At 42.2% G+C, this 23,668-nt stretch overlaps 1 protein-coding gene across 8 annotated transcripts in view; it reads left to right on the forward strand.

The window, feature by feature from the left end:
- Positions 1–23,668, forward strand: part of atp6v0a1b (ATPase H+ transporting V0 subunit a1b) — a gene marked incomplete at its 5' end in the record, with an annotated part of 42,034 nt that overhangs the window by 11,092 nt on the left and 7,274 nt on the right. For 4 of the 8 annotated variants that reach the window (XM_080048479.1, XM_080048484.1, XM_080048483.1 and 1 more), the window contains 8 exons: positions 1,208–1,371; positions 1,531–1,621; positions 1,805–1,923; positions 2,330–2,546; positions 5,761–5,868; positions 7,184–7,291; positions 16,900–17,017; positions 17,188–17,359. In XM_080048479.1, the coding sequence (XP_079904605.1) occupies positions 1,208–1,371; positions 1,531–1,621; positions 1,805–1,923; positions 2,330–2,546; positions 5,761–5,868; positions 7,184–7,291; positions 16,900–17,017; positions 17,188–17,359 (1,097 nt within the window). Of the gene's footprint in view, positions 1–1,207; positions 1,372–1,530; positions 1,622–1,804; positions 1,924–2,329; positions 2,547–5,760; positions 5,869–7,090; positions 7,292–9,479; positions 9,498–16,899; positions 17,018–17,187; positions 17,360–23,668 lie in introns of all 8 variants that reach the window. The other 4 variants (XM_080048478.1, XM_080048480.1, XM_080048477.1 and 1 more) reach the window with 4 other exon arrangements.

A 23,668-nucleotide genomic window follows, 5' to 3' on the forward strand; every position in this document is an offset into this window, starting at 1 on the left:
CTTTTACTGTGAAGCCGTAGCCTTAATGCTCTGTTTGTTTGAACAGTAACTTAACCGCTGCGCGCTGATCTATAGATAGTGTATTTTAATGTAGAAAGCCGTGTCCCTGGCATTACAGGTGGTGACAAGTTTATTTTGCTAGAAAAACCGGCAGAGCACAAATCTTTCCCCAGACAAAGTGGCGGGTGGTCTCAATAACTTACTAATCGCTCAGACTAAATTGGCGAGTGTTATATTTGAGCCCTGCACGACACTCTCCGCTGATCACAGTGATGGTGCCGCGGAGACACCGTGCATGTTATGTTGTCTTCTAACTTTATAACTCGTGTGTGGGTATTTTGACAGCAAATGTTATAGACTACGCATGTGTGAAGTGGAGCCGTGACGTCAGCGTTACCAGGGGAAATGGTTTCGTAGTTTACAAGAAACCAAAACCATTGTGTTTTCCAAAGTTTCCTCCCTGGGAGTTGATCTCAGAACTTTGAGGTTTCATGCCTGCGTTTGCTGTTTTCATGTAAATTATATATTTTTCGCAGATGCACCGTTTTGTGTTTTCGTATAAACAGCACCTTAAAGACCTACTCCAGCCGGTGGAATATGAAGGTGTATTGAACTCTGAGATCCTATACAGTATAAATGTGCGAACATTTTAGAAATCGGTTCATCCTAGCCTGAGAAAAGGCAGAAAGAGGGTTTTATGGTCTCACTGTCTAAACCCTACATTTTCCCATGTGTGACGTCACACATGGTAAAATGTAGGGTTAGGATTAACAGGACAGCTGGGCCAAGGGAAGACTGAGGGAAGACTGAGGGAATAAAAACCTCATTCATTATATTATTATAGACCTTTTATAATGATAGAACGCCGGTTCCGTATGGGTGAAGTATTCCTTTAAGTAGGAGTAAATGACAGATTTGTATTCAAAAAATGAACCAGAAAAAAAAATCTTGTTCCAACAACGAGTGAAAAAGTATTTGTAACTGCCACTTTTCTGTAATACAGTAATAACAGCTCTACAAGTTTAAAGTACCTGTATTACAAACCTAGCACACATATGATGAGTTGTGTGTGTGTATGTGTGTGTGTGTGTGTGTGTGTGTGTGTGTGTGTGTGTGTGTGTGTGTGTGTGTGTGTGTGTGTGTGTGTGTGTGTGTGTGTGTGTGTGTGTGTGTGTGTGTGTGTGTGTGTGTGTGTGTGTGTGTGCAGATGTTCAACATGGTGTTTGGTGGTCGCTACATCATCCTGCTGATGGGGATCTTCTCCATCTACACGGGCATCATCTACAACGACTGCTTCTCCAAGTCCCTCAACATGTTTGGCTCTGGCTGGAGCGTCAGGCCCATGTTCAGCCCTAAAGGAGCTAACTGGACGTATGTCAGCCACCAGCTGGGCTTGCACTGACACTGTATCACATATATGGTTGTGGTTGCCTCATGGTTTAGGATATTTTGCTATTCTTATCAAACCTACAACATGTACAGTAAATAACCTACCAATACATTCATTCATTTCCTGTTGACCTGTCTTAGGTTTGAGACACTCGAAGCAAATAAAGTTCTCCAGTTAGACCCAGCTGTTCCTGGGGTGTTCGGTGGGCCTTACCCACTCGGAATCGACCCGGTAAAACGTCTACACTCACTGAGTCATACACATACACCATTGTGTTGCAATGAAATCATTTACAGCTAGCAGCTGTTTAAGGAAATTAAAAAATATATATTTTAGATAATGCTTGGTGATAAGATCTCTAGTCTTTAGAACTATTCCTAAACACTTGACCCTGTTGTTGTGTCACCTTTGCAGATCTGGAATGTTGCCACCAACAAGCTGACCTTCCTCAACTCCTTCAAGATGAAGATGTCTGTGATCCTGGGCGTCACACACATGCTGTTTGGAGTGTCTCTCAGTCTCTTTAACCACCTGTACGGAGCATTGCTTCACTCAACTCATCTTTCTCAACTAGATATTTTAAATGACACCTTTAGCCTAAAGAGTATGTAAATAATCATACAAAGTGGGATTACAATGCATTCCTTTGGAATCTTGTTTACACTGAAACATTCAAATAGAAAACTCGAGAGAGAAGTTCAAACCCAGAGAAGTCTGTCTCTTCTTGTCAGTTTTAGGAAGTTACTTCAAATGAACATATGCAGTTCTATCTTACTCCATCACATTCACACTACCTGCTGGTTGAGGATATGTTAAAGCTAACATCCAGCCAAGTTAAACTACTGAACATGGAAGCCCTATAATTCTAATGACATGAAAAATGAATTCTAAACAGTGTCTTTGTCTTGTGTTGTTAACGACCTTCAATGTATCCTGCAGCTACTTCAAAAAGCCCCTGAACATCTTCCTGGGCTTCATCCCAGAGATAGTCTTCATGGCCAGCCTGTTTGGATACCTGGTTCTACTGGTCTTCTACAAGTGGACGGCCTACGACGCCTTCACCTCCAAAGACGCTCCCAGCCTGCTCATCCACTTCATCAACATGTGTCTCTTCAACTACAACGATCCCACTAACAAGCCCCTCTACAGCGGACAGGTGCCCCTACCCTGACCGCCCCATGCTCCCTACCCCTCCTACACCCAGTAGTATGGTTCCACCCTAGTGTGGGGTTTGACACGGTTCATACATTGACAAACCCACAATAATAATTAAATACACTTCATTTTCTTTTGGTCAGCCTAGGCCACAGATCAGCAGCACTGGAGCAGGCAGACATGTTGTGTCTTGACTTTAGATGATTCTGTAGGGATGTTTTTCTTGCTTGAATTCAGGTCATTAAGCCTCTTTCAAACTACAGTACCCTGCCAGCCAGACTTACAGTTTTACCACAAACTATTTGGAAATTGATTTGAATGTTTGTATATATTTTGGCCCTTTTTGCAGCATGTTTAAAATGGACTCAACCTCTGCTACATAGTGCCAGAGTGAAATGCTAAAAAGAACAGATAAATCATTTAACATAAGTTGCATTTCTTTAAGGAAAGGTTTTACTATTCATGTGAAAATGAAGAGTAAAATGTGCATTGTGCTTTGGCCCTCATAAGGCAAGTTTATTTGTAGAGCACATTTCAGACACAGGGCCACTCAAGGTGCTCTACAGGGGCAAGATAAAAAAAAAACATCAAATACATAGTACACATTAGAAAAGAGAATGAAAAACATGAATAGAAATAAAACATATAAATAAGAAATAAAACATTTAAATAAAAATAAAAATGACATGTTAAAAGGGAAACAGATAAGGGCAGTCTCCTCTCTTGTCCCAGAGGGGAGTCATTGTAGATGGTTTTTGCCCTGGGCAGGAATGACTTCCTGTTGTGGTCCTTATTGTAGCGATGCCTCTGACTGATGGCACTCTGCCGTCCTACCACTAAGCTGTGTATGTGATGAGTAGTGCTGTCCATACTGTTGAGCAGCTTCTGAAACATCCTCCTCTGCACAACAGACTCTGGTGGCTCCAGACCAGCCCCCAACACAGAGCCAGCCTTTCAGCCATCACTTTGTTCTCTTGTGCACTCACACTAGGACTAGTTGTCCTGCCTTAGCATGTCCCCCCCTCCCCACTGCCCTGCCCGCCTACACTCACACTGCTCCAGGATCAGCCGGGCCTGAGCACGGCGACCACAGTAACCTCTAGTACATAAGTCATCGCATCATAATACAATACGACAAACGCATTGGTTGGCATTATCACCATGCGTCTTTATGTTTTTAAAATTCATTTTTGCTTTGTATAGAGTCTATGGTTGTTCTGGTTGTCTATTTTTTTTATATTTTCGTCCAGTAATATCTGCAACAGACATTCCAGCTCCGCATCAGAGCAAAGGAAAAAAAATCTACCAGAAGAGTCACATATAAACTGAAGACAGGACCTCTATCCACTACAGACATGCTCATGCTTGTACATGAGCGGCCGTACTGTGCTGAAGCTCACCTCTTCCAGCCCGGCCAAGGCCAAGGAAGTGCACCATGTTGAACTCACACTCGTCAAACACACTAGACTTTAGGGGTCAACTGTGCTTGGGTACGGTATGGATTGCCTAGTGTGAGTGCGCTCTTAGAGACACTGGCTCTGATCCTGCTGTATCAACAGATGGCTGCACAGATAACTGCATTTTGAACCACAGGCTGGTAGCTGATGATATTCAACATCTTGTTGCACACATTGAAGGCTTTAGCTTCTGTAGTAGCCAACTGTTTCCCCATGGCGACCAAGACAATGGACTTTAGACTGGACTATTTAAATCAGTGTTCCAAGTTTATTGCAGGAGTTTCCAGAAGACATACAGAGGATTTCAGAGTGAGCATGATAGCAGCAGGCTGAGAGCCGCATGGCACCTCTCGATTAGTTACAGAACAGTGTCTCATACCTCATGTGTGGGGGCGTATCAAGTGTATTAATATCTACAAATAGACAGATGGTCTCAAACACAAGTCCTTCTATGGGTGCTCGTTCTCCCCCAGTGACCCCAACCTTTAAGACATTCACGCTCAGCAAACTCTGGTATTAACCATTCAAAATCCACCACACTTCCTCAAGAAATAGAGCCTACTCCACCCCTCCTGTACAGTAGACAGCCTCCGTGTGACTCAGGTGTTTGTAGCCCTCCACCACTGCAACCTCTCCTCCATGGATGGGAATAGTGTTGAACTTAGTCCTCCTGGTTCTCACAAAATCCACCAGCATCTGTACTGTGGGCCTGAGTACACCTCTCCCAAGTGTGCCGGAGCCGAGGGCGAGGAAGTGTACCGTGCTTGAGTACGGAACGGAGCACTCTCACACTAGTCAAATCAAGTACATTTTGGGAGGAAAAGTACTTGGGCACGCTACAGATGGCCTAGTGTGAGTGCACCCTTAGTCACATTTAGGGGAGCTGGTTGCTAAGAAATAGTGAGGGTTTTGTCCCGGATGACCACATTGATTCAATGAGACTGAAAAATGACTGACTGACATTTGCCTTAATTCATGTTTTGTTCATCTTGTTTCCAGATGAAGTTGAAGATGGAAATCACAAAGAAAGCGTCTGCTCTCCTTTAAAACTAGAATAGGTTTAGAAGTTATACGTCAGTCCATGGCCTCGGCTGCTTTCCTGATACGTCTCCTACTGCAGCATATTGCTATTGATTCGGGCTGTAACGATACAAAAAACTCACCATTCGATTCCTATCACGATTTTTGAAATTTGAAAAGCATTTTAATTAAATAAAATGTATAATAACATTTAACTTAATGTAACATTTAATAACAAATAACCTGAACAGATTTGAACACAAAAAACAATATAAGCAACATGAATTAATAAATGACCAAAGATATAACATATCTCTCTTCTCTGTAACAAGATAATACTGTTGAAACATTTAAAATATTGAACTGTGCTGTAAACCAAAAATCAACTTAACACTTAAGAGCTTCAGCTTCCTTCACCAAACCTTTTATCCAAAACTTAAGCCTACATTTTTTTTTTTTAAATGGCGATTCTGCCTTCTCCCATCACGATGCAGGATCGTGGCTCTATGTATCGCGATTCTCGGTTCAATACACATATCGTTACAGCCCTACTATTGTCGATGTAAACAACAACTAGTTTTTATGAGAGCAAAGAGCAGAGTCAAGTCATCAGCCCTTTGTGCCTTATTGTTGAGAGGGGAGGACAGTGTTCTAGGCCTCACCAGCATCTGTTCAGGTAAAGAGCATCCACACCTCACCGTCACCTTGTTATAACCCTCTCTCTGTTTGAATCTGTAGATGGGGATCCAGATTTTGTTGGTGCTGATTGCCCTTGCATGTGTTCCCTGTATGCTGGTTGTGAAAACTATGATGCTTCGGCGTCAGCATCTGTGGAAAAAGCACCTGGTATGTGAACCTGACCCTATACCTACATAACCTTACACTGCCACCTTTGATGAATACCAAAGTATAACCTTTTGATATGACCTTTTTCCCCCCCCCCGCTCCTATTCTTTCATTCATTTCAATTGCATGTTGTATTGTGTAATGTGCTTGGTTGTGTTCACATGAATAATGCTTAAAGCCTGCCTTGGAAAAACGCTCATATTTTGGTGGAAAATATTTGATAGATGCTACAGAGACTGAGGGGCACCCTGACAGCTAATGATGTTCTGCCTGTGTATTTGACGGGTTTTAAACCAACGCGCTAAACATGACTGGAGCTCAGTTTGCCCTCACTGGTTGTCTTAAATGTCAAATCAAATTTCCAAATAGAGTATCAGTCCATTACCATGTTTATGAGAAGATGGTATACATTCAACTAAACGTTTGATGCAGTATTATGTTCTACCAATCAGCAGCATACAATATAAGACTTTGTATTGAGACAGTTATTATTGAATGATCTTTCACAATGTAGTTGTTATACTCTCCATTCACCAGGAACACAAAGCCCTTAACTTATTTAAATGTAATCTATAGTTGTTCTTTTGACATGGTGCTGCAATGTAACATTGGTCACTATTTCTGATGATCTAGTAGCATTTCCCTTCAGTGGCCCACCATCTGTGTTCTCATGACCGGAACATCTTTCAGTGAAAAGAAAGATGTTCTGCACTTTTCATTTGAAGCAATATAATATATACTAATAATATAAATAAATAATATATATATACTGTATAAATGCAGTATGAAGAACACAGCAGTTTCCTCTTTTTAAAGTTTAGAATGTTACAGTTACAAGTTGTGCTTTATAACAAAAAAACAGCAATAACCATCTACAAAAAAATATATAAAAATGTAATTGAATTTTCAGAGTTGTTTGTTTGGGTTTAACTCAACCAGTGAGGTTATTCTCCCCAAAAATAAAAGACTTGGTAATTACCCCAAACTAATACTGTAATACTGGGTTATTGGATTACTGTATCTCTGAGCTTTTTCATGTTTTATGAAAATGTATTTAAAGCAAATCTAGTTCCACTCATGGCGTATTATGTTTTGTAAATGAAAGACTTTCTGTGCTGGGTGCCCTGCTGTTTTTAACTTACAAAATTGAAGTAAAAAAAAAAAAGCGTTGATCTAAGGCTTGCTTTAAACTAGACACAGCTCTTGTGGCTTTTGTATCTAGTCCCAGAAGAGGGAAGAAACTCCTGCAGAGAATCTAGAGCAGTCTTTAGAGCAAACAGGCGTGTCCTCATCATGCTCCGGGCTCACCCAACAGGGCTCGCAGAAGTTCGGAGGGGTCCGGGTGGGCAACGGGCCGACGGAGGACGAGGCTGGCATCGTGGACCATGACCAGCTCTCACAACACTCAGAGGAGGGAGAGGAGGTGAGCCAATGACACACCACTACAACACAAACACAAAGCTCTTCCAGACATGCCCCTGCGTTCCAATCCCTGTACTTTCTGCTATCTATGCACACTTCTGGTATGCTAGAAAAGGATGTCCCAAATCTTGTGCTCACATGTAGCGTGTTTTCTGTTGTTGTTGTGCTTTATTTGACAGTTCAAGTCAGAGAGTATAGAGTTGAAATGGGGAGAGAGAGAGGGGGAAGAAATGCAGTAAAGGTTACCCGCTCCGTTTGTAACGGGCCTTGAAAAGAAATATATAGCTATATATTTAAATTTCCACCTATTCCATCCAAAATGTAAAAAAATAAATAGATCAAATGTGTTTCTTTGAGCAGAAGCCTTGTGATGGCTTGGCAGCTCATTGGTTCTGGACACTGGCTATGTATCTGATGGAGACAGTGTGAGGATGGGGTGTGAAGTAGCAGGTAATACGTCCATGGTACAGAGATGAGCGGACCCTGCAAACCCCCACGGCCTGTTTCATTGTGTTGGGGTAAAGCCAAGCCGACATTACTGGTGGCGTGATGCAACATTCAGCTCAGTAGTAGAAGAGAGACGATAAAAACAAACACAACAGTCAGTTATCATATTGACATATAAGGTGACTTGATTGATTCACCACGTCAACTCATGCACTGAGTAACATGAAAGAAAACACACATAGCGGCCAAAGACTGTTTGATAGCAGCACAGGGATCCAGTAAAGATTCAAAGTCAGTCAAAAGATTGAAAAGAGAATGCAGGAAACATTGTATTTGAACCTCAAGTTTTTGGGAGGCCCTCCAACTAACCAACTATGTTTCTAAAGGCAGGCAAGTAAAGTGTTAAATATTTTTAACTTGGTTGCACTTACTGCATAATAAAGGCTACAAAAAAAAAGAGTTAACTAACCACGGTGTAAGCCTTATGTTTAAAGATTTGTACAAAATACTATGCTGCATATTCACATTTTGGCACATTTTAAGATTAGCAACCGGGCCCTAGATTATTTTAAATGAATATGTCGGTCCTTGGAACTAAAAAGATTTTTAATTTCGTTTTTGAAAATGACCAAACTAGTTTTCCAAACCCCTATCAAAATTGTCTGTCAAAAACATCAAAAGAAGTCCCCTCGTTAGTCCTTCATTTGATGGATTCCTTCTGTAATCAAACGTAGTGTGTTTCATAATCCAGCATTTGTTAAAAGCTTCTGTAGTTTCTATAACAAAAAATCATAATGTGAAATCTCCCTGTTGTAGCTTCTTATCAGAGAGTCATGAGCGTTGTGGATACATTGGGCACACAGTGTACAGTCAGAGGGAAGGCCAGTGCAGGGCTGCAGCCGAGCAGATAAGAGATGGATTTTTCCTTTTCCAGAAACATAAACAGTGAGGGGCTTTTCCATGAGAACCAGCGTGTGGAATTCCAGAAAATACAAGCTGGTGTTTTTCTTTTTACCTGTGACTCAGAGGTCTGGTGTTTCCAAATACTAATATATATGATAAGACTACACTTTGTCATCCTTTTTCCAAGCGTATGATATTTCACATTGACATGTCCTATCAACAAGTGTAGGGGATTCAATGAGGCGCTTTTTCTTTGTGTTTTATTTGGCTCTTTTGAATTGTGTATAATCATTTAAAGCACGCACACTGACCTTTGAATTTCTAGTCAGTGGTTGAGTGGCTGTTAGCACTGGATAGGATCAGCACCTTAGATCAAGGTGTGGGATGGGCTCTAGAGCGCAGACCTGAATATATATAGAAATCTTATTAAAAGTAACGTGTTCCTAATTTCATTAAGAGACACACTAGGAGGAACAGGAACTATGTTGATTAAAGTGACCCCTAACTTTTACCATAGTTAGAGCATGAGAGCATATTTTGCTTTAATCGATCTGTTTCTGAAAGGAATGTATAGGCAATTGCAATACATTGACTACAGACTGTCTCTTTCTCTCTTCCCAATGGGAAGTGAATCTCTTCTTGATGCGCGTGACACAGATGGATGCAGAGGACTAGAACTATTGAAGAGAGAAAGAAGGAATTTAGTTTTAAATGAAATGTGCAAACAATATAAACCTGAGCTGAAAACCCGTCTGGAGTTTTCAAAAGAGTGAATGAAACGTAGGAACCTTCCTTTACAGAAGTCTGTCACTAACCTTTGACCTTTCTTTACTTTCAAGCACGCAGATGAAGAGCCGGTAAGAACCTGGGTGTGGTCTGCTTTCACTGTGTCTGTGCTGCCTGCTCTGTTTGTGCCTTCAGTATCAAACTGTGTTTTTTTCTTTCTTTCTGTGAACTGTGGTAGATGTGTCTAAATCCTCAGTCTACTGCTTACTGTCCAACTTCCCGTACAGGACATGTTAATGTGTGTGATTGTTAAGGTGTGTGTTTGTTTCTGTAAAAAAAAGGCAAGGTGTTCATTCATTATATTCAATGATTATCAACATATTTTACAAGTGCAAAAAAAAACAAGTTTAAAGGTGAAGTAAGCGGTTTATTTATGTTGATATAAGTGTAAAATCGCTCTTTATTCATACAGTGATCACTTACATAATGTGCGCGTTTCATAAAGCCGATCTCTCAGTCAGCTGCTTTGCATGTACTCTGTAAATAAACTTATTGTAGTATCCCGAAATTTTTATCCAATCAGATGAGAGAACGCTACAAACCGACACTCGTCTCACTCATATATAGTATATACACTCCATGTTCTCACTGCCGGTGCACGCCAGAGCAACAGATGGGTGAATGTGTATGCACCGACAATGGCGGAGCAAGTAAAAATCCTTCCCAATGTCTGTTTTGATGGTTTTTATCACGTTTTATCACACTTATGGATCTGAGATGATGCTAGATAACTTGCTGCTTGAAGACCGCAGTGCATTAATGTGGTGACGTGGGGACGAGGGAGGGGACTGCTAACTGCAGTCACTGACAGGAAGTTAGCTAAAAGAACCATTCCGCTTACAGCACCTTTAATTATCTCGACTTTTTGTAAAATACAAAAATGAAAGACTCGATGAGAGATTGAATGAACTGTTGAAAAGATAAAGATAATGATAATGCCGAGCCAAATTATTTGACGGTCCAACAGTGAAGAACAAATCTAAATTAGGGTTGAGAGCCATTCAAAGTGTCTCTGAGAAAAGAAAGACTTTCCTTAATACTCGTAGTTCAGTTGTTGTGTGCAGTGATCATACTATGCTGTATTATTTCCTTTTAGATGGCCACAGTGTCAGGTTAGAGGACCATCAAGTGTGCTTTAGTCCTCTGGCTTTTTCTAATTATTTTCAAAAACCCTGAGAGGAAACGCTGTAAATAAATAGAAAAATATCCCCAAAATGGTTTACATGCTTTGCCAAAATGGAAAGGTTTGTTTAATGAGTAAGGCCAAGTAAAAACATTCACAAAACATTTTTTTTTAAAGACTTGCTGGTCCAAGATGAGTCTGAATTGAATCACTCAATTGACTGAGAGTGAATCAAATCAGTTTTATTTGTATAGCCCAATAGCACAAATAGACATTATCCTCAGTTGGCTTTACATTCCATACAGTACGACACCCTACCCTTTACCTTACACCCTTAGCTCGGCTGAGAAAAAACTCCCAGTAAAAACCCTTTACCGGGATTTAAAAAATTGAGAAATCTCAGGGAGTTGACAGAGTAAGGGATCCCTCTCCCAGGACAGACATCCTGCTATAGATGTCATAAGTAGAGAAAAATCACAAAGGAGTCAATCATTGACCAGATGTTTACATGGTAATACTAAAGTATTACCATGTAAACATCTGTGAGTGAGCAGAGTCAAAGCGTCTCTGTCCTGAGTTTTTTTGTTTCCCTGTACGGACTGCAGGTCAGTCAGACAGTAGTTTGTGGATGCTTGAAAACTGTCTTTTGACTGAGCGCTTTATTGACTCACTCCATTACGGATCCAACGTCTTTGTAAAATGTTGGTTAATATGAAATCAACATTTTGAATCAAAGCCACTCTCTCCCTCAGTGTATTGTGCCATTACATCATGTTAGCCTGTGTTGTTTTGTGTGGGAGACTGTTTGAATGAGAACAGTAAGTGCTGCTTCCATGAACTGTATTTTCATGGGTCCAAGGACAAAAGAAAAAGCATGGAAAGAGGAACCCAGGCCAGTGCAAAGCCAAACCAAACAAGAGCACCGTAGAGTTCCAGACTCCCATGTTTCCTCCCCCCTCATACAGGAAAGTCTAGTCTTGTTCCAGGAAGCAGAGAACGGAGGAAACTCTGTTGCCTTTACAATACACAAACAAGTCCTTGCTCTGGACTCCTGCTGCTGGGGGGAAAGAGACACTCGTCTCAACACAGACATCTTTGCTCTTGCTTTTCTGTCTGATCACAGCTAAGGGCTCAAGTACAGGTCAAAGGAACCATCTCATTAAGAGTACGGATGTTCCATTTCAAACTATTTCCACTGCTCCTGCCACTGACAGTAAAGTCATCATTATTGGCCATATATTAATATATTATATAATATATAAAAGCAGATCTGGGTGATAATAAACTTGTGTTTAGTAGATGCTAGTAGATTTGGGGAGAAAATAGCAGTTGGGATTAGGGTTGCTGAAATTTCCCGAAATGGCCCCTTTTCAAATCCCGGGATTTCAGAGCTCCTCACGGGATTTCCCGGGATTTCCCGTTGAAACCATTATTGCCCTTTAATACTACTTTAATGGGACTAAATCAATGCAAATAGATAAATAAATGCAGCAGAACAACGCTATATTACATCACGTTTTATTTCTACTTAAATAACATGAAGAAAAGCCATTCAAATTAGGCAAAATATTTTCCAGAAGATGCCTATTGAAAACGGTGTTTTTATGAAGAAAATACGAAAAAAAATTCACAGAGGTTCAATATCAAAACATGGCCAAAAAACGGTGTTTGGCGAACAAATGTATTTCAAACAATCTATTTTTATTTCTATGAACGAAATCAGTTTAAATTGAATATTTTCCAAAGGATAGGCAAATAACAAAAAATGCACTACCGATTGCTCTTAACGTGTGAAATAAGACATGACAGAACTAACAGCCTATTCAAACTGACACGCTAAGCAAGACTACTTTCCAGCTTTCCTTTCTTTTATTTTCATGAAGTGTGACTTCAAGAGACACTGCTCAGCCTGTTTCTGAGCTTTGTCACGAACTGACCGCACACCGAGAACGCTCTTTCTTCCACGGACGTCGGCTGTATGGTGGAAAGTGCAGAGTAGAGCTGCTGCAGGTGTTTGGGTCGCTCTTTGGTTGCCTCGAAGAGCGCAAACTCGTTTGAAATTATTTTGAGGAGGTCATTCCCATACCTCTGGTCTGGCTCGGGACATTGCATGCAGTCATTAGCCTCGTTCGACTTGGAGCCGTCTTGCTCAGACCTGCGCAACTATGAAGCCCGTCTTGCTGAGCGCACAACAAAAATGCTGTGCGCTCAGCAAGCCGAGCGTCATAATTGCGCAGGTCTGAGCAAGACGGCGACATCTCTAACGAGGCTAATGACTGCCTGCTGCAGATGTGCAGTAAGGCTCTGGGTCATCGTCTGCTCGCTTAAGCTCTGGCTGATACGCATATTCTTGGGTATCATCAGACTCTTCCTCGGACACAGCACTTTCAGTATTGTAGAGGCGCTGGTATTTCGTATGCCTGCCTGTCTAAATAATATTTAAAAATATATCCCCCCTCAAAAAAATCTAAAAAAAAAAAAAAAACGGGAGGACGGGTCCCGTGGCCAATTTCCGGTACTCCCGGACTGACTCATTTCACGGGAATCCCGAAATCCCGGGACCCGTCCAGCAACCCTAGTTGGGATAGAGATTTGAATCCAAATACCTCAACCGCTCCACTTGTTCTCTTTGGTCCCTCCCTCCCTGACACGCTCTCTACACCAACAACGTCGGTGCCTAAGTGAATGGACAGTCCCAACAGCCAATAAGAACAGAGAATCGTATTTTTTTTTTTTTTTTTTTTTTAAGAATCAGAGCCTCACTCTGATTGGTCAAAGTGTACCGCTCATGTTAATTTTGACCAATCATAAATCACATACCCCAGCTTTAATTGATAAGGTATAATGAATTATGGGCCACATCCACTAAACCGCTAGCCTGGAAATCCAGACCGTGATATCTTGAACGATAGAGGGTCTGGCCATCAATAGTAATTTCCAACTCAAGGGGCGGCTCCTACTCGTGCATTTCAAATGCCACTGCACACAGTTGGATAGCACTACAACCAATCAGAGCGATGCACAAGGTGACGTAAGCCCCGTTCGTTTAGCGAACAGCTGTTAAACTGTAAAATTAAACGTTTGCCGTTGTCGGTCGGCAAAACAGAACATTCCACTTACTTGCTAATGAAAGATTTGAGTGCCGTCTTACAAATTGTTAAGGGTCGAGGCCAAAGCAGTCTCAAACTCACACAACATATCCGCAGCCATCTTTGATGTTTACTATCACGGCTTCGACGTCGCATGCACGTCACTGTCGTCATCCGGTTACGTCCTCCCCAGAGTACCATATAAAGGGCTCTGGCGCGCCCATATTAGATAGAACCAATTGAAACGTGAGCCCAGATTTCTGGTCTTCTTGATAAAGCTTCAACGGAGCGTGTCCAGACCAACAGGCGCCGCAAATTTTATTTGCCAGCGCCTAGTGGCAGGTCTGGGAATGCCAGGCTACTAAACCGCTGCAAATGACAGAAAAAAATTGCTCCCTATCTAAAATCCAGTGCAATATTTCTTCATTCCTTTGCAAATAAGCCTTGTTGCAAATTTCACCTAATCCTCATAGGCCAGCGCTATTTGCAACAGGCCATTTTAGTGGAGCAAATACCGCGTATGAAAGATACTAGGTTACTGTTATGGGCACGTTTAATGGGCTTGAGTCATTCGTCATCACGGTCTCAGTTTTCACTGCTATGCTGATGATACCCAACTATACATCAGCACCAAACCCTCAACTCAGCTTCCACCGACTCCACTCATCAACTGTCTGCAAGAACTTAAAACCTGGATGACCTCTAACCTACTCAAACTGAACAACAATAAAACTGAGCTCATGGTCGTGGCCCCCAAGTCACTGCTCAGGAAGGTTGGGGATCTTCTTCTGGAAGTGGATGGCTGCTCTATCACCCCATCCTCCGTAGTCCGCAACCTGGGTGTCCTCCTTGACCCCACCCTGTCATTTCAGTCCCATATCAAAAATGTCACTAAATCTGCTTTCTACCACCTGAGAAACATTGCAAGACTCCGACCCTCACTCTCAGACTCAGTCACTGAAACCCTCATCCACTGCTTCATCTCCACCCGTCTGGACTACTGTAATGCCATCCTCACAGGTCTCCCCTCCAAAACCTTGGACCGACTGCAATATGTTCAGAACTCAGCTGCCAGGGTTTTAACTGGCACTAAGCTCTGGCAGCACATCACCCCCACCCTGATGCAGCTCCACTGGTTACCAGTTAAGTCCCGGATCAAGTTCAAAATCCTCCTACTCACCTACAAGTCCCTGCATGCTCTGGCCCCCCGTTACCTCTCTGACCTCCTCCATCCTTACACCCCCATGCGGTCCCTCAGGTCCTCTGCTAAGGACCAGCTGGCAACTCCCCGCACCAGACTCAAGACCTTTGGGGACAGGGCCTTTTGTGCATCTGCCCCCACTCTGTGGAATCTGCTCCCCCTCCATATCCGCTGTGCCACTTCAGTGGAGTCCTTCAAGAAGCTCCTGAAGGCACACCTCTTCTCAGAGGCCTATGACCTCTAACCCGCCCCCACCCCCCTGTGTACACAATCACTGTACTTCCCCCCTTTTTTGTGAAGCAACCTTGGGTACCTTGAAAGGCGCTATATAAATTCAAATTATTATTATTATTATTATTATTGAGGCGGCTGTAGAATAACACTTCCCTTCTATCTGTCTCTCTGTCTCCCTCTCTCGTGAGCTTTATTATTCCATTATATTGAATTAATATTGAGTCATATTATGGGGGAAAATCTACAGGAAGTGGGTTGTGTACTTATGTTTATAGGAAAAAGAGATATGATGGAGCTCAGGTTTATTTTATAATGTCTGCTTTATTAAAAACAATGACACCTGTATACACCTGTGATGATGTGAAGCAGAGTATAGAACATTCATCACCATCCAATCCTGACCGATTGTCTTGGCCCCGTGCGTAAAGCGTGAAGCGCACAGTGCTGCCTGAAACAGTCCCGCCTGAGAAGGGACCTGTTACTGCCTGCTGTGTGTCTCCACCGTGCCTAGGACAACATTATCTTAGAGCAATTAATACCACAGCACATCAAGTTAATGATGTGGATCCACAACCCCTTCTCCTGCAGCTCCACATGGATAAAATACTCAAAATGTGTCATCACATGCTGCAGCACAGAAGTGGGATGAGCATGTCCTTGTTGAGGTCGTTTTTTTAAATAATAAGAAGCAAAGCAGCGTCTTTGTCTTATTCTCTTTTCTTGTAAGAGAAGTTTGTTTTTGTGTCTCCCTGTGCACCAGCTGTGCAGGTGTCTCCCCCTTGACGGCAGTCCTACCCACTTACTCACACAAACGCAAAACAAGGATAAACTACGCCCTGCTGGCAAACTTTGTGGGCGTGTTAGCGCCGCCGCCCGTATATATGCACATTTCTTAGTGCATACTTTGCTAAAACGGAGCAGATTGCGGGCACTATTTTGCCGCAATTCATTGAGCTATTAGCGAGTGCAATCCATTCTTAGTGGATGTGGCCCATACTGTGACATTTATAACTATTTTTACCTTTAAACTATTTAAATGTCCTTGATTCAGACACACACACACACACACACACACACACACACACACACACACACACACGTACTTGCTCATGGCTCTCCATCAAATTTGATGATGACATTGCTCCACTGAAAGGTGCTACGAGGACATTTTAAATAGTACTGAAACAGTCTCATTTTTCCTCTGATGATCATGAATGACATGTTACAGAAAACTAGTTTTTCTTAATGCCTTTGTCATGGGTTACTCACACTGGAACTGTATCACAATACTGGGGATGAGGATGCTGCATAGAAGTTGAAGTGATAGTTTTAGATGTTGCCTCCATCAACATTTTAGATAATGCTAAGGCTGTATGGGTTGTGCAATCGCTTTACTGTGTTCTTTGACGTGTGCTACTGATGTGGCCTGTGGCACTCATTGTTTACATGTGAAGAGTTGTATATTTATTTCTCTTTTAATTGATTTCTGTGTTATATTGTTTTTATTTATTGATCTTTCTTGTAAGAGCAGCTAAAATTGTCAGCACCAGAATCAATTTTCTTGGGTCAATAAAGCTTAATAATAGCGTATGAATTTGAAAATGTGCCAAAGCCATAGGCATAGGCAAATGCAGTTTCCAAAAATGTAGTTTCAATTTGAAACACCTGGTACAACCTTAACACTGGCAATATATGTGAAAGAGGGGCGCGTTCTTGTGTGCCCATAAGAGTACTACTGTGATACTTTCCTGGTTAGGATAAGTTTCAAAAGTCCATTAACAGCAGCTAACTATGTTTCTAAACCTTTTCTGCGCTTTCCACCACAGTTTGACTTTGGAGACGTGGCTGTCCACCAGGCCATCCACACCATAGAATACTGTCTAGGATGCATCTCCAACACAGCCTCATACCTGCGTCTCTGGGCGCTCAGCCTGGCTCATGCCCGTGAGTAAAAGCACGCACGCACGCACACACGCACACACACACACACACAGAGGAACACAAAAGCATATTTAAAACATTTCTACAGTCTTTTTGACCAAATGCACCTGTACAGTAGTTCATTTACTCTGTATTCAAATGTATATGTGTAAACCCTGTGTGTGTGTGTGTAGAGCTGTCTGAAGTGCTGTGGACCATGGTGATGCATCTGGGTCTGTCGTCCCGGAGCGGGGGCGGGTTCTTCGCCCTGTCAATCATCTTCGGTGCCTTTGCCACCCTCACTGTGGCCATCCTGCTCATCATGGAGGGGCTGTCAGCCTTCCTGCATGCCCTGCGTCTGCACTGGTAGGACACACTAACATTATATATGATATCTGTATACAAAGACATACACACATACAGCCCATAGGCATTTTACTAAATATGTGTATATTCACACACCCATGTACACACACACACACATGCATAGAGAACACAGGAGTAAAGTAGTAAGATATAGTAGCATAGGTGTAGGTTTTGTTTCAGCGTCAAACACTTGAGCGACCGTGTCTCAGGTGGTAGAGCGGGTTGGCCAATGATCTAAGGGTTGGCGGTTCAATCCCCGCCCTGCCACTTGTGTCATGGTTGTTGTGTCCTTGGGCAAGACACTTCACCCACCTTGCCTGGTGTGAATATGTATGGCTGCTGTATGTTTAAGGTGGTGGTCGGAGGGGCCGTTGGCGCGGAATGGCAGCCACGCTTCCGTCAGTCTGCCCCAGGGCAGCTGTGGCTACTATCGTAGTTTACCACTGTGTGTGAATGAATGGAACCTGGAACCCTGTGAAGCGCTTTGAGTCATTAGGGAATAAAGCGCTATATAAATCCTATCCATTATTTTTACAAATATAATGGAATATAATGCAGTAAGGCCCTTAAGAACCAGTACAGACCAAAGATTCGCCTCGCAACTCCTTGCGAGGAGACGGGCTGAGACTTTCTAAAACTAGACCTGGCGATTTGACATGTTGAATCTTCTGCGACTCCTTGCTACGGCTTGCAACGCGCAGTTCACACTGCTACCACTACTCCCCCGCGACGTTCTAAAAGCGTCTGGTTGCAAGTCGTTGCAAGGCGAATCTTTGGTCTGAACTGGGCTTTAGGCATTCTGTGTTGCTTTCAAATTAGATTGTTCAAAACTTTCTGCACATTCCAAACTTATTACATGGTTTTTGTGATGCTTTATTTTAGGAATCGTGTACATCTCAACAACAAATCTATGAGAGAATGAGACCATGTTAAAGCCTAAGGCTGCACAGTTTGAATTAACATTGCCACAAGTCATGCCAGTCACATCACAAGAAAACACATAAAAAGCTAGCCCCCCCACACCAAATCTACGCCGTTGGAAGTAACACTCTTGTATGGCTACACAATGAATCCCACTGACTGATAGAAACCATGTGAACTAGTGATGCGCCTTGTGAAGCTAGCACCATGAGACATTCCTGAACCACGGTGCTTCATCAAAGTGAACAGGACTACAGATAACATCCAGCTCCATCTCCTCCTAGCACCACCTCCACCCTGCACTCATCTACACTCCACTCGACACACAGCAAGCCACACATTATGAAATACAGGACCTCATCCAATGGAGACATGCAGGAGTTATACTTCATATGTACTGGATCTGGTGCTAAGAGTCATTATAGTCTGTCCAAAAGTAGAAGCTATGATCATGAATCATATCAATGGATAAACTTCAAAGCCCCTGTAAACAAATCCACAAAATCCTTGCTAGAAACACTCTTTGGGGAATTAGACGCCCAATAGTAAGCATCTTCAATAGTAAGCATCTTCAATAGTAAGCATCTGAATAGAGTTCGGCATTTTTGTCAATCCAAAATGAAATATTGTCACTTAAAGCTAGGGTTGAGAGTTTGCGTGAAAACAGCCGTTGGGATTCCAACGGCTGTTTTCCCAACGCTCTACCTGCTGTAGCTCCTCCCTCCGAACGACAGCTATGCGCGTTCATGTGAATTCAGTTACATTGACAGGAGACAAACACCATGTCCGATTCCGAGGTGATTAAACATTAGTAATGATAACTACATACGTACATATTGAGCATACATCTTAATCACAGACAGACCATGTATGTTAGCTTAAAATCATTGTAAGTGTGCTGGTAGGCCTAAGAAAAGTAGCTGTAACAGCCAGGCAAGATAGCAAACTAATTGTAACTGTAACAGAGCGGAGAGGCGTGTATCTCCTGCTCTGACCGCAGTTGGGAGGGGCTGCTGTGCGAGGACCGGGCTGTCTGTCAGTGCTCTGTGACGGGGGAGGGGCCGTGGAGTCGCCCGCTGCTCATTGAGAAGAGGTGATACTTGCTTTGGCGAAAAAAGTCACCAATAACACCAGTAAAAAAAGCTAGATTTGTCGCTTGTCGCTGTTTTGAAAAAGAAGTCACCAGGGGGGCTGAAAAGTCGCTAAATATAGCAACAAAATCGCTATGAGTTGGCAACACTGCACAGGACGAGGGATATATAGGGCCAGCGGACGTCCTGCTGCTAGCGGCAGGCAGCCTAGGGGCAGAGGAAGGGGACGAGGTCGGAGAGGTCTTGACGTGATACGGCAAGAAGACATGGCCCGCGTGGAAACACTCCGACTTTAGTCTGGTTTTTTTTCGAGCTCTCTCCGTCTCCCTTTTAGCAGTTAGCTTTTCAACATTCGTCTTTCCTCGTTTTGTTGCTGTCTTAGCGGTGTTAGTTGTTGGTATCCGGGGAATGGTAAATTGAGGGTTTGTTTGTGAAGACATTGCTACTCGCTGTCCGCCGTAGTAGAGTTACCGTAGTTGTCAGATGGTTGTTGGCCTTGATGATAGCAAGAAATTCAAGTTGGGATTGGTCGTCACATTTTTTGGGGGGTAGGTTGTCACATGTTATCCAAAGGCTGCTGCCAGAAAAGGAACCCAATAACGAAAGAAATTGTCAAGTTGTATCCTCACTGACACCCCAGAGAAGGAAAGAATAGAGCAGGAAAAGGCAGCTAGCATGCAAAAGAAAAAAGGGTAACAAAATCAAAACAACCCAGTGCATCCCAAACTAGACCAGCTGCTAAGGCTACAGTAAGTTATGTAGGCCTATTTGTCAACTTGACAATGCATTTAAACTTTCAAATGTAGTTCTGCTTTCTTGCCTTCTTTTTAAGAGTATTCCCATTAAGATAACATTGTGAGAAACAACCACATAGTGTGTGACAACCGACCCCTTGATGGGGTTGGTTGTCACAATGTGTAAGGGTGTCTTTGATGATTAATTTATTCATTATTACAATAAGTGAGAAAAAGTGAGGGGTACACATTTCAAGCCAACACCTTAAGCTTCAATTTAATGTAGGAATTACTATTGAAAGATGTTTTGGTGATGAGCAATTCTCACTAGAGTAAAAAGTGTGCCTACTATCCCCGGTCTCCCCTAACGGGTCTCTTCCCAGACAGGACTGTTTCAGAAAGCACCGTGCTCTTTTACGCTTTACGCACAGGGCCAAGACGATCTGCTAGGATTTCATGGTGATGAATGTTCTATCATCAGAAAGATTGCGTCCTTTCAGTACACAAGATTCATACACGGTATTTGCTCCTCTAAAACGGCCTGTTGTAAATAGCGCTGGCCTTTGAGGATAAGGTGCTATTTGCAACAAGGCTAATTTTCATAGGATGGAGCGATTTAGCACTGGATTTAGAATATTACCTAATTTAAATACATTAAAATGGGCCAGGCGCACCGTCTGCGTTGTCTGCTATCCCTTTGCGCATGCTCTGTGGATAGGGAGCTATTCTTTTCTCTCAGTTGCACCGGTTATAGGCTAGGCAAAGTAAGGCATTTTGGGGCCAAAAATATAATTAATTGTAAAAGATTTTTTTTCAGCTCGATAATTTCTATGAGGTGTCCAGAACAACATACTAAAAGTCCTAAGAAATCCTAGTTGAGGAAATATGTTTAATTCTCATCAATCCAAGATGTGTGCCAATAAGGCGAGACAACAATACAACCCAATGGGCAGGGCCGTACAGTGCAACAGTTTTGATCGCATTTAAAATTGTGCGTGATAAATTAAAATTTATCACGTGCGATGGTGAATAGGCCTACAAGTCTACTGCGACAGGTTGCTAATGAGGAGATACTATCTCATTTAGACACAGAGAGAGGAGTGATGCACAACACTGCTTAGAAGGCTCTACATTAACACTCTCCAAAAGCAGGTAAATGTATTCTTAGGCGAGTAAGTAGTTGAGTCCACCCGCCACTTTGGCTGGTGAAAGATGTGTGGTCAGGATCTATGCTCGTGCGGCGATTCTAGCGTCTAATAAACTTCACCAACGGTAAAAAACGGAAGGACACGGCTCATTTTTACATTAAACGCAGTTAAGTTACCGCGTGTGCAAACATACCATTTCCTATGCGCCTTCACATTAAAAGCATGTTAATAGCCAAACGTGAGTTCACTTTTATTTTGAAGCAGATAAGAACAGGAAGTTAGCACTCAAAGCCCCACAGTGTACAACTGGTCCTTCAGCTGAAAAAATTCACAACAACCTATTTAATTTATCCTAAATTGCACAAATGTGTATACTAGTTCATAGGCTATGTCCAATGGTTTAAAGTTTGGTTTTAATTAAAAGGGAATGTTATAAAGAAATTATTGTTATTATTAAAGATTAAATTATGGAAATAATTCTGAATCAGCAAAAGTTGCTATTGGCAGGTTAATCTTTGGTCTAAATTGCAATAATTACTCCCTTATTAATTTTTCTACAATTATTACTGTACAATAGGATATACCATTGATTGAGAATCTCAGATGAGACCAAGATGACATGCTCAAAGGTAATTAGAGCGAAATGCAAGGGTTAAGGTTATGCAAGTTTTCGATCATACTTTGTGTGCTACAAAAACAAAATTGTGCTACTGAATTTTTTAAATAAACATACAGCCCTGCCAATGGGGCTATTTTCTTCCTTTACCCCTATCAAAATGAAACATTACACAATTAAAGTATCCATGAAAATGAACTTTTTTTGTATTAATGAATTTTAATATGCAAATGAGCTATACACTAATCGTACATGCCCAAAATAAACCCAAATAGGCTTAATTTTTTTCCTTTATTCCTACCACAATAAAACACATCCGCTGTGTTCGAAAAGCCATACTAACGTCCTCCCTCCTACATACTCAACATGTATATACTACATACTGTCTACTTAAAGCGGCTACGAGTAACATTTAAATATCTTTTAAACAGCCTCATGTTTCCTCTGATAATCATAAATTACCTTTAACAGCAAACGAGACCATCAGTGCAAAGAAAGACGTTTTTAAATAGTTTTTATTACTGCTTTTGGTCTGGTCGCACACCCAGTCAGATTTTCGGTTCGCTCGTGCAGGCTCTATGGTCACATATCCGTATTGGTCGCAGATTTCAGTGTGGCGCAGCAACGTGATTTGAGAAGCCTATCCCTCCAGGTGAGAGAAGGGGAGCGGGAGCCTTGTTTGAGACAGTTATTTGTCGTCATAATGACTGATAACGGGGCTGAACCATCAAAGAACAAAATTAAAATGCAATGAAGAAAAGCTAAAAGGGAGAGTGATATAGGCTACGGGCGGGACGAGGGCGTTGCCAAGCAACTTGTATACAATTTCACGAGAGCGAAACTAGACTGCAGTGTTTACTCCTAAATGAATGAGCGGTTGGTACTAACACACAGTTTGCTTTGCTTCACCATCATCAGATAACCATTATCTGAAATAGTCATTATTTACATCAACAACACAAACACATTACCTCATCGTGATCCATACTAACCGCCGTCTCTCGTTCATTCGCTTTCTGTGAGGACACGTAATCTTTCAGCTCCGTGAGAGAGAGTAGTTAGGTGACGCTGCTGCATCAACTCATTGCAATCAGGTGTGTGTACTGACTGGCATTAGTTGATGCTGTGTAAAAACCACTCTCACGGAGCTGAAAAGAGTCCTCACACTTTCAACACACGGACATGCACTATATTGCTCCCTTCTCAGTTCACACTCGCACGGACTGTTTACACTGAAGTATTCAGAAGCAATAAAGAATTAAAAAAAACATTCCATGTTGTTTGAAAAGAAGCAATGCATTGTGGGGCGGTTGAGTAGGAAAAGTATCCTATCAATCCATACCCAAAATGTTCCCGAAAGTTAGTACTTATCCTGGCATTTCTCGCCTACACAAACTCGCATACACAACTGTCACTTGTTAGTACTCTTGTTGCATCATGCTGATCTCAATGCACAGGAGCTGTTTCTGGCACCAGAACCAAAGAAAGCAACAACAACCAGACAACCTCCTCTTTATCCATGCCATTTCAGGCTGTGATTCTACGTCTCATCTATTTGGCTTAGGAAAGGGAATGGCACTGAAAAAGTAAAGAATGACACTAGCTTTCTCAAACAAGCTAAGGTGTTCAGCCAGTCACCGGAAAATGTGTGAAAAGGCATCATCTAGGCCTTTCACACCGCCGCAAAATCGGAGCTAGTTCTGGGCTTGTTCGGAGTTAGAGCCAGTGTTTTGGTTTCACACCGCCAGAGAGCCTGCTCCGGGCCGTAAAAACCGGGAGAACTCATACCCCAGGATTGA

This window comes from Ammodytes marinus (genome assembly GCF_949987685.1).
Source record: "Ammodytes marinus genome assembly, chromosome: 20".
Taxonomy (NCBI): Eukaryota; Metazoa; Chordata; class Actinopteri; order Uranoscopiformes; family Ammodytidae; genus Ammodytes; species Ammodytes marinus.